Source organism: Cibotium barometz, chromosome 25 (genome assembly GCF_041138505.1).
Source record: "Cibotium barometz isolate CiBa-2024 chromosome 25, ASM4113850v1, whole genome shotgun sequence".
Classification (NCBI taxonomy): domain Eukaryota; kingdom Viridiplantae; phylum Streptophyta; class Polypodiopsida; order Cyatheales; family Cibotiaceae; genus Cibotium; species Cibotium barometz.
This window is the reverse complement of record NC_141070.1, coordinates 3,673,237-3,685,000: the sequence shown is the minus strand read 5'-3', so window position 1 is coordinate 3,685,000 and position 11,764 is coordinate 3,673,237. Positions and strand designations below refer to the sequence as shown.

The 11,764-nt window shown below is 40.3% G+C and overlaps 1 protein-coding gene across 3 annotated transcripts in view; it reads left to right on the top strand.

Annotated features, from left to right (window-relative positions):
* The first annotated feature begins 9,861 nt into the window (after positions 1-9,861).
* The window catches only part of LOC147624153 (uncharacterized), a 32,259-nt gene continuing 30,356 nt past the window's right edge, over positions 9,862-11,764 (top strand). For 2 of the 3 annotated variants that reach the window (XM_086819082.1, XM_086819081.1), the window contains exons 1-2: positions 9,862-10,326; positions 10,409-10,491. In XM_086819082.1, coding sequence (XP_086675208.1) covers positions 10,255-10,326; positions 10,409-10,491 — 155 coding nt within the window. In that variant the 5' untranslated portion in view covers positions 9,862-10,254. The remainder of the gene's footprint in view (positions 10,327-10,408; positions 10,492-11,764) is intronic. The other variant, XM_086819080.1, reaches the window with a different exon arrangement.

Genomic DNA, 11,764 nt, shown 5'->3' with positions numbered 1-11,764 from the left:
CTTTACTAAATTCGCATTTTTTGCATTTTAATTATTTTTGTCTTATTTTTAAATAATTTATTCACATATTTTTTAGTTTTATGTCCTTTTACCCAAATTTCTAGTATATTTTCTAGTCTTTATGGTTCTTTTACCCAAATTTTCATATATTTTTTAGTTTTTATGGTCATTTAACCAAAATTTCTAGCTTTAGTATATTAAGCTAACCTAAGCTAGTTTTTTAGAAATGGAGAAAATGATGAAAAAACCTAACCATTGCCCCAAGTCATTTAATAGTTACAAATCCTAGGACATGAGAAATATTTTCCTCCTCTTTTCTCTTCTTTTTCTCTTCTTTCATATCTCCATGATATTCTCTCTCTCTCTCTCTCTCTCTCTCTCTCTCTCTCTCTCTCTCTCTCTCTCTCTGCACACACACACACACACACATTCTTCCACCTCATAAAAATCTAAAATGTATTTATAAATATTTATAAATATAAAAATTTACATATTTTAGTAACATATGTACTAATATAATGTAATTTATATTATATATGATATATAAAATAATATTAAATGGAACAATTACTTTTATGACAAGTGATAGCTATGGTACGACACAAGTACAGGTGCTGCCCTTAACAATCCTCTCTTTATTCATTCTTTCTCTCCCTTCTATGCAACATGTCCCATCTCCACAGCTTTGTTCTCATCACCTAACCCCTCCCCCCCAACCTTTTTACTCAACCCTCTCGAGTATAGCTTTTTTTCTCAACCAAGTCTATGCCCATAAACCTTCATCCCTCCACTTTGGAGCGGTGCAAGCCCGTCTCATAAGAGGTGCTCTCAGAACATTCCCCCTATCCTTTATGATGGTGGCTAGGGAGGATATGGAGCCTAACCCCCTTTTTCTTTTAAAGGCCGAGTTGACATATAAGTGTCCCTCATCAATAGTAGGGACTCCCTCCTTTACCCCCAATCTCCCCCAAGGTTTGCAGGACCATACCCCTTTGGATAATTAACCTCTCCAAGGACAACAGGGGTTCCCTCCTTTGGAGACCCCCTAGTCCGCTCCTATTCAACCTATGTTCCAGCCTTTTGTGGATCTCAATCAAAATATCTCTCTCGAGTTGGGGACCCAATCCAAGAAACCCCAATGAAGTAATAAGAATAAGGAACAAGAATATTCTCTACATGAGGCTCTACTTCAAAGGCTTCTTCTTGATGGTAGAAACACAAAAGTTCAAACATATTTTTTGCTATTTTTAAAACCATATTATTTAAGAGTATCTTCCTATGCCTATGCTCTTAACACCTTGTGCTTGCACTCTTTCAACACTAAGTCTTCTGCTCAAACTTAAGTTGAGGTGATTTTCGTATCTTCAACTCCAAGTAGTCTTTGAAATTTTTTAAATTTCTTTCTTGGTGCGAATGCTTTGGTGAAAATATCTGCAATCTGATTTCAGTCTTTACAAAACTTAGATCCACTTGTCCTAATAGTACTTTTTTTCTCACAAAGTGATAATGTACCTCAATGTGTTTTGTATGAGCATGAAACATCGGATTTTTTCCCAAATGAGTGGAACTCATTATGTCACTGTATATAGGTACTGGTTCTTTCAATGGTATCTCCAAGTTTGCTAAGAGTTGTTGTATCCATGCAACTTCACATGATGCTTATGCTGAAGCTCTGTAATCTACTTTTGTAGTACTCAAAGCTATTACAAGTTGTTTCTTTGATGATGCTTATGATGAATCTCTATGCTCTGCTTTTGTAGTAGTCAAGGCTATTGCAAGTTGTTTCTTTGATGTCCAATAAACAAAAACCATTCCCCAATTGAGCAACAAATGCATGTGGTGCTTCTCCTTATTGATGGATCACGTGCCCAATCTGCATCACATTGATATGTATGGGGTTTAACTCACCTTCACACCAACAATAGGCAAGATTCACCGTACTTTTGACCATATCTCAAGATTCTTCTTAGTGCATCCATGTGAGGTTTCCTTGGGCTTTGCATAAATTGGCTTACAACTCCAGCTATATTAGCAATATTTGGCCTTGTAATTGTGAGATAAATCATTTTTTCCACAAGTAGTCTATATAAGGTTTCATCTTCAAATATTGATCCGTTATCTACTTCAAACTTCATATTCACCTCCAATGGTATTGCTATAGGTTTATCAAACCATATTGTTCCAACGTGTCCATGACATACTTTCTTTGTGAAAGTACATAGGTTTTTCCACCTTTTTGATTATTTCCACTCTATGAAAATATCTTAACTCTCCCAAGTCCTTCATGTTGAATTCTGTACAAAGTTGTGCTTTTGTTTTTGCATTCTCTTCTTCATCATTCCTTGCCAAAACAAGATCATCGACGTTAAGCACTAAAATTATAACATTGTTTCTTTGTATCTTCATAAAGAGTGAAGGATCCACATAACTGTTGTTGAAGCCAATATTTCTCAAATAATTTGAGAATCTGTCAAACCATGCTTGAGGTTCTTTCTTTAATCCATATAAATCTTTCTTGAACTTGGACACATATGTTGGATGATGTAGATCTTTGTATCCTTGTGTTTGTTCCACGTAAACCTCTTCCTTCAAGTAACCATTGAGAAAGGCATTCTTCACATCCATTCAATGAAATATCCACCCTTGATTTGTTCCTAAACAATGATGGTTCTCACAATCAGGCTGCTTCAATTTATGATAGTACTACACTGACACCATGTACTGATTCCATGGGCAATTTTGTCTCACCAGGTTTTCCCCATGGCCATCCAAGTGTGAACGGACATCTTGGGGTTAGCTAGTATAAAAGCAACCTCATCCATTGTTTAGGGTTGGTGCTCACTTGTACTTTCTCCTATGTACTTAGTAGAGAGATTCATTTCTCTCTCCTTTTAGCTAGCCATTCTCTCTCACACTCTAAACCCTTGTGTTCTTCTCATTGATCATTATATGTGTGAGTTTAGCTCCATTGTGAGCAGTTGTATCAGATATTTGGAGGTTTTCTTGTGGGCTCTGGTGTTTGCTTCTTGTTAGAGATTTAATTCTTTTCAAGATTATATTGAAGCTTTCTTGCAAGCCTTGTGTGTGTGAGTTTAGATCCATTGTGAGCAGTTGTATCAGATATTTGGAGGTTTTCTTGTGGGGCTGTGGTGTTTGCTTCTTGTTAGAGCTTTGATGATTTTCAAGATTCTATTAAAGCTTTGTTTGCAAGCCTTTGGAGCATTAAAGCAACAATCAGAATTGTGTAGCTTCTTGGTCTTGTTTCCAACTGTAGCTTGAAGGAGGCAATCATGTCTATCATCTTCACAAACTAACAAGGCTTTTGAGCCTTAGCTTCACTCGTTGTCTCCAAACAACGACCCCTTCTTCTTGTAGTAGTAGGCTCACATAACTTGTAGTTGACTTCAACAACATCTCCAATGGCATCTTTGACACTATTTGCTATAGTCGACTCTATCCAATGAGGCTCTTTTTGAGCTCATCCACCTTGCTAGCAATCGGATTTATCAAGTCATCCACCTTGCTAGCAATCGGATTTATCAAGTCATCACTACAGTTATCCATAATGTGGAATGCCATCGCATTCTGTCAATGGCACTACCATCATCTCTATCAATTGCTCCGTCAAGGCACCACTTCTCCCATGAGCTAACACATGGAGGATAACTTACTGACACATGCAGATAAATCTTTCAATCATGTGATTCAAGTTCAGTTTGATTGGTGATCCAACTTTTGTATCATCGACCAGGTTTACAATCGCTTAATTTACACACCAGTTCGATCGACAATCCTACTTTTACAATCAGCCAATTCCTTTGTAAAAATCATGGGATTTATGATTCAATCGTGTGATTCAGGACCATTTCACCTAATTAATCCTTTTTTATTATATGATTCGATCTTTTGATTGGCAATTCAACTTTTTGATTGGTGGTTTAACTTCTTTGATCAAGCGATTCGAGTTCTTCAATTACTTGATTCTACTATAGACTATCTGATCCAAGACTTCAATCGTCCGATTCAATTGCAGGCTTCAATTGTCCCGATTCAACACGTCCGATTCAACTTCAAGCTTTAATCGTCCCAATCCAACACATCCATTTCAACTATAGAGACTTTAATCATTCGATCCAACTTTAGCAGATTGACAAATCAATCATTAGTATCTGGTGACTTCCTTATTAGCTATTTTCAACTTCTCTCTTTCTCAGAGTCAACACAAGAGTCAGGTATGGCTATACCAAACTAAAAAATCAATCATCAGTATCTGGTGACTTCCTTATTAGCTATTTTCAGCTTCTCTCTTTCTCATATTCAACACAACTATCAGGTATGGCTATACCAACTCATCCAATGCTTTGTTTGGTATTATTTTGTTTACCACAATGGTTAATATTACTCAAAGTGTGGTTACACTTCATGTAATTCATTTTTATGCCAAACTATGGTAAGAGCTTCATGTAAAAAGATATGGGATGACTAAGCTTACAACATGTGTAATGTCAACCCATGACTAACAAAGCCTAAGTGTACATAGAGAGCTAGAGAACCAGTTTTGGGCCCCTAATTCTTAATGGGGAGCCGGCCATTGTAAAAATAGAGCTCATGTATATAAGTGACTTATGAAATATGAAAAGGCCCATTATCACAATTGAGTCTTCTTCTTCTTCTCTCTTGCTCTTTTGTGGCTATGTTGGTAAGCTTGTGTGTTGATACATGCTTGCTTGCTTAATTGTGAGTGTGTGCTTGTAGGTGATGCTTCCTTCCTTCCCTCTTCTTCTTCTTCTTCTTATTATTATCTCTCTCTCTCTCTCTCTCTCTCTCTCTCTCTCTCTCTCTCTCTTACACACATAAAGGCATTGAGATAGGAGTAGAGCTCTCCATAGATCCTTCTCTCATTTCTCCCTACCTAGCTCAAGGAACGCTCCACTTGAGTGACACAAGTGGTGGTGGAGTGAGCCCCTAGTGGCTTCACATTGAGGAGTTAACCCACTTAAGGTTGGGCTAAATACATGTTCTTGAACCAACCCTTGCTTCTTCTCTCTTCTCTTCTTCCTCTCTCATGCAAGGAGAATGTTCATTTAGGGTGAACATGTTTGGCGCCGCTATCCAAGATAGAACTTAGCTTAGGGTACTTCATAATCTCTTCCTAAGCTAGTCTTGCCTTGCTCGAATGGAATGCAAATCCACCAGTTATAGGAGTTTGGTATGAGTTGCTTGTTTGATTTGTGTTATTTTTCTTTTTTCTTTTCTTTCTACAATGGAGTTACAATGGAGCATTGGGAGAAATAGGAGCTTCAGAGGCTATACCAAAAGTGGAAGCCACGAGTAAGTGCCCTAATTTTTCTCTTGATTCCATTGATTTTTGGTTTTTTCTTCAAGTAGTTAGAAAAACTACATGTTAGCTTAATCACACCATTAATCATAGGTCATTATGTTAAACTAGGCATTCCTTGCATCATTAGGTAGCTTAGGACTAGCCTAAGCTATACATAAAAAGAAAACCCTAAAAAATCATCACTAAGGGAGAGAAATCAAGGAAAAACCAAGAAAAAATTGGGCGCAGCTCATTATCGGGTTGCATCTCTAAGAAGTGAATGGCTGTTCACTTCATAGAGGTACAATTGTACCTTCTTTAACCACGCTCGTTCACTTCCAATTGGAGAACCTCTCTTAATATTTCTCATAAATGAGAGTAATGGGCATTAAAAGAGCATAAATGTTCATTAAAAGAGTATAAATATGGTGCAACTAACTCTATTAGGAGAATATTTGGAGGTAGTTGTCAGAAGATACACCGTTTTGGTGTATGTAAGACACCTACCTGTTAGTCTGTGAGTGAACATCCGCCGTACCTTCATAGACAAACGTCTGTTCCTCCATGAGTGAACGGCCTTACCTTCTTGAAATTAAACGAATGTTCCTCTATAGAAGAACGCTCATTCTTCTATCTAGCCACGGTCACACCTTTTTGATGCATGAATGCTTGTACCTATATCTATCCCACAATTGTACCTTGACAATGAATTGTCTCCAGGTAAGCCACACCCATACCCACATTAGGTGAACGTTTGTCTCCTCCGTGAATGAACGGTTGTTCCTAACTTCCAGAGGGTAGAAATTTCCATGTTCCAGAGTGTGACTCGACACCATCACTCTACACATTCATGCACCTACGCTGAATGAAATTGGTGCAAAACAACCCCTTATTAGTTGACGACATTGAACTCTCCTACACACAATCGCTTGCTAGATCTGACCCTTCGGTTAACATCATGTGGAGTCAAACAATGTTGGTTTTTTATAGCACCAGTGAAAGTGAAGAACACACAAGCATGGGACAAAACACCCCCAACTAAGCGATAGGAGGATTGGCTGCCCAATGTATGGACAAACCATTGGCTTGAGTAAGCCTCATGATCTCCTACACATTCACAAAGGAGTCTTGCCTCAAGATTAAAAAATTCATCCTCAGAAGCACATGATCAAAAGAACCTCTTCCTAAGGAAACAAGCATATATTGTTAACCTAAGAGAACTATCACACCCCCCGCTGGATTCAAGACCGAAGGTGGGGGACAGGGCGCACATAATCTAATTCAAACCGATCCAATAGCCTGGGGAGCCATGTCGATCGCCGTATTGGTAGATTCATTTCAAGATCGTAGACTAGTGCCAAGCCTAGGTCAAGAACTAGTTCATCAAGGCCTAGTAGACACCTTCTACCAAAGAGAAAGAGTCCACCTAAACTCTCCAACCAACACATGGCACCCATGTACAGTCACTACCCACCTCGTGGGGTGTATCCCGGGTACCATATGGATCCTTATAAAGTGCACACTGGCCCACCACCACTGAGGCATGGTCCATAGATAGGAAACTATCCTCCTCAAGGGCTCGCTTCCCCATCCATCGTACCTCCACCTGCATCAACCCTGGCTATGGTAGGATTGACACCTGAAATGTTGAGCATAGCCATGGAAATAGGGAGGGGGGAGCTTCAAGAATTATACCACCAGTAGCTAGTGCAATGGCCAAGTCTAGAAAGGAATAAAATTTACCATATCTCCAAACTCATCACTAAGTTTGATGGGTTATGAGATCCTATACCTCATTTGGAGATGATTTTTAACCAGATCTGTGAGGCATTTGGCCATGTGTAAGACCAGGTTAAGGTGAGTGCCTTTGGCCTCACCCTCAATGGAAAAGCGAAAGAGTGGTTTTGATCACTAAAAATAGAAGACAAGGCTACCTTTGACGACTTGAAATAAGCCTTCAAATTAGGATACTCAAGACAGGGAACTAGATGGAGTCCGATTGAACACTTGTATAATGTGAAGCAAGAGGGAGAATCCATCTGGGACTATATCAACCGAGTGAGATATCTTCACTCTTGCTGACAATAAGGACAATTTCTTTGATGAAAGACTGATCAGTTGATTCCTAGAGGGAATTGAAGTTGTAGCCCTATATAATTCCCTATATGCTCTTGGACATACCTCCTTTGAGTGATGCTACAGAAGCACCATGGATTTTGAAGACAATTTCAAGGAAACTCGTTCCCAACAATTGCATGAGGGCACTTCTAAAGCTTCCTTAAAATTTTACAAGCAAAAAATTAGAAGGAAAGGTAAAGGAATCCTCTTTAATTATAGGATAGCAAGTGAAGCACCTAGCAGCTGCATTAAATACAACAAATTACCCAAAAAGTGGAGCACCTAGTAGCCGCATTAATGCAACAAACTACCCAACAAGTGGAGCACCTAGTAGCTACATTAATGCAACAAATTACCCAACAATGGAGAGTACGCCAAAGCCATGACCAAGTTAGGAAACCTCATCTTTACTCGAAGAGACAATTAGTGTGGTGCTCCATTTGTCGAGCAAACCCCACTAGTACAGAACGTCCACATCCACACTAGTACGGAATGTCCACATTTGATACCCAAACCCACTCTCTACTCTACTTATTGTGCCAAAGATGAGGCAATCATGAAACATCAAACTGCTACCACCAAAGAGCAGCTCAAGCAAGGCCTTGCCACCTAATCCAAGGATAATTCTAGCTTTATTAGCACCAACACAACATAATGCCCTTGAACCTGGCCCATGAAGTGGTCCAATGAGGAATCCTTAGGGTACCAGAAGTACCCTTGCTAGCTCCAATCCTTCCACCACAACCATTCTAACCTCGAGTGACTCACATTCACCACTTGACCTTAATAAATTTTTTTGAAAAAGGTGAGGAGGGAGAGGCTACCAACACCATCTTCAAACGCCCTGAGCTAAGCATCCCACCCCCACAAATCTTGAGTCATTACACATGATGGAGGGTGAGTACATATACCCCATATACCTAACAAACGCAACACCGCAGGGGGAGGGGGACGAGACTTGAACAGTATGTCTAAACGACCACCTATGCAATGCTATCACTACGTTGGACCTCATCAAATAGCTAAATGTATGGTCAAGAAGGGGATGGTGATGAGTACTCGTGTGAGTACTTCCAAGGCCCTTCATGAAAGAAATCAGGACGATCCATGATTACAACACGGATCACATCTACATTCGAAAAAAAGACTAAATGCTAAAGGTGAGCCTACGCACTTGGAAGATCCATCCAATGAGTGGGGAACCCTTGGCAGAAGATTCAGCTGACTACTACTAGGTCTACATTAGTACACTTACGCTAAACATGACACAAATAACTGTTGGGAGGAAAAAGAAAGGGATAGCATGGAATTTGCACCTCTACCAAGAGCCGGAAGACTCTAGGAACTTGATGCACATCCTTGCTACCATGGATATACTTCCAAAATGCAAGAAATCACATCCCTCCACATGATGAGCACCACGTGCATGCACGATGCTATGAACCATGAACTTGCAAAGTACCCAAGAAGTAAGGCCATTATGGGAAAAATCCACCCATAAGACCCTAAAACAAATGGTTTTAGAGGACAGGAAGGTTACATAGTTTTGTTAGTAAGTAGCTCTTGCCGAGAGTGGTTGACTTAGGTGTCAGTCTCACTGGGCGAGAGCTCAGTGGGTTACCATTAGGATTGGAGAGAACAATGTGGGCTTCCTCAATGTTTATGCCCCGAACGCTGTTGTAGGTAGAGCCACTTTGTGGAGCACAATCCGTCAATCCCTCCCTCAGGCTGACTGTTGGGGTATGGGTGGAGATTTTAACATGATCGAGTTAGCAGAGGTTATTAGAACACACAAAAAAATCTTTCACACCTGTCCAACTAGTAATAAACTCACTACTACAAGAACATATTTTCTTCATTTTCTAGCTTGTTAAGAGAACCCAAATTCCTTTTACAATATTAAAAGGAATCCAACGATTTTCTTCATCAACTGGAGTTGAAAGAACTATGGATTGAATGGAAGAGAGAGGATACCTATAGAGCATTCTTACAATGCCATTATCAATCAAGTAGCCTTTTTATGTTCTCACAGAAAGGAGAAAGGAAACATATGTAAAAATCTTCTTAATTATGTGAAGTAAAAGTAAGATCCAAAGCCAAGGAAATTAAGATCCAAAACCAAGGTGGTAAAATTATATGTTGTTTTGAGTGAAATCTTTATTACAATATTGTAAGTGAAACTGTCTTTATTAGTTTGTTTCATAAAGCAATCATCACCATGATTTTTGAGATTTTTTTAGTAATAAATATATTTGTTAAATGAGATTGTTGTAGCATTATATGGTAGTGATGTGTGTGAACACACTTAAGACCGCTAGGGCACTTTTTCCCTCAGTAGGAGGTTTTTTTTCCGTGCATATGTACACCCTCTTATCTACTCATTTTCTTTTGTATCTGGCATACATTTGTTCATTGTAATCTAGTGAGTTTGTATGCTCTCAAGCTTCTCTATCTTGTGTGTGTGCATTGTTGCAACCCTAACCCTAATTCCAACCATTGGTATCAAAGCTAGCTTCCTTGACACTTGATCTAGTAGCTTTCTTCACGACCCTGTTTTTCTATCTCTGATTGCTTTTTGCTTTTCAAAATATCCCTCCCAAGTCCCTAAGAGGCTATTCCCACGCATCGGGTGGTGGGCAACCACCAAAGCGATGAAAACGTGTTACCCCTCCAAATCCTCCAGCGGCTGTGAAAAGTGAGATGCCGAGCACAAGTAGCTGATGTAGCGGGAGGGACGATGGAGTGATCGAAGAGTGTTCTTATATGGCCTTACCATACGGGAGTTCCAGCATCACGCGAGTGTGTGAAACAGGTCTATGGATATCGAAGCCTCCATGGATTTCGATTTCGATAGCGAGCCCTTGGCAGATCAAAGGCCTCTCTTCCTTGTAAGTCAAATTCTTCTGTGCTTGATTTAGCGTTTTTTAAATGTCAAGTCCTGTCCTGTTGCTGAGGTGGAAGGGTCCACAGGCGAACGTGTACATCATCCACACAGTCCAATTTCTCAATAAGTTCTCGTCAATTTGCGAGCAAAAGCTTGCAGAGGTTCACCGGTATGCAATCAACTCTGTTTAATCCCTTTATCAAAGTTAAGCGATCATAGAATTAGAGTTGATGAAGTGCATGTATGTGTGTAGGTATGCATGTGAATGTTTATTTTTGTATGTATGTCTATACCCATCTAAATTAGCTTTGAAAAAATGTGTGTGTGTGAGAGAGAGAGAGAGAGAGAGAGAGAGAGAGAGAGAGAGAGAGGCCAAAAACATAGATGACCTAAGTCACAAAGAAATGAAATATAAAGTGCATACGTAACCGTTACACAGTGGATTTGGAAAATCTCTGCGAAGCCACATAATGCTGCCAACTCACTCAGTCAAAGCAACCGGATTTACAAAGGTGGCAGAGAAACTTATCTTTTGAGGGCTACAATGGTAAGCCCCCCATTTGTCCATGCCACATGGAACATGCCCATGATGCGTGTCTGCCTTGTGGTTGGTGCCATCTCTAGGGTCTGTTATCTCCTATGGGTGGTGAACGTGGTTTCACTAATCCTAGATTTGCAGGGTGCTGCAAATCTCTAAGATGTCTCAAGGCAAGGTGGGCCTCAAAACAAGAGCTGATTGGGCAGTCTTTGTCGTCAAACCTTGAACAATCCCCTGAAAGAAAGAAGCAAGGAGTGCCTTACCACATGCAAATGTGGGGAGAACTATTCATAAGTTATAGGCAATTGTGAAGCTATCTTCGAGAGAGTACACCGGGCCGAGACTGAGGATTGGTGTGCTGAATACTCCTGAAGAGACCGAGCTTCTTTGCCTTGGGCTGAAAGCACAAGAGTGGCGGTATGCAAAGGTTGGAGCCTAAGCATACATGCTTGACTTTGCTTGATAATCTCTGATTTTACCTGCTGATTGAACAGTTCTTGCCTTTTTATATGGCTACTGGGTGCTGGTTGGTTGCTCGAGGATGCTGTCGGCCTGCAAGAAAAGCTCACGACTAGTATTTAATGCTGGTCGGCTTGTTGCATGACCTGGCCGACTGCTTCTTAGCCCCCCAATAGGTTGTTGACTGGTCCTATATGCATGGCTAGGGGTGTTGGCCACCCCTTGCAAGGCTTGCGCATCTTTGGGACTGCCTTGGGGCTGGCCTTAGGGTTGGCCCCTTCTACATGGAGCGCAACTGAATGTCTACAATGCATCCTACTGCAATGGTTGACCTTTACATGCACCTATATGATAAACACTTGTTGAATTCTCCATAGTGGGTTTAGAGGATTGTCCTGACACTGACCTCTATGGCTAGGAGACTGACTTACGTAGCTCGTGCCTA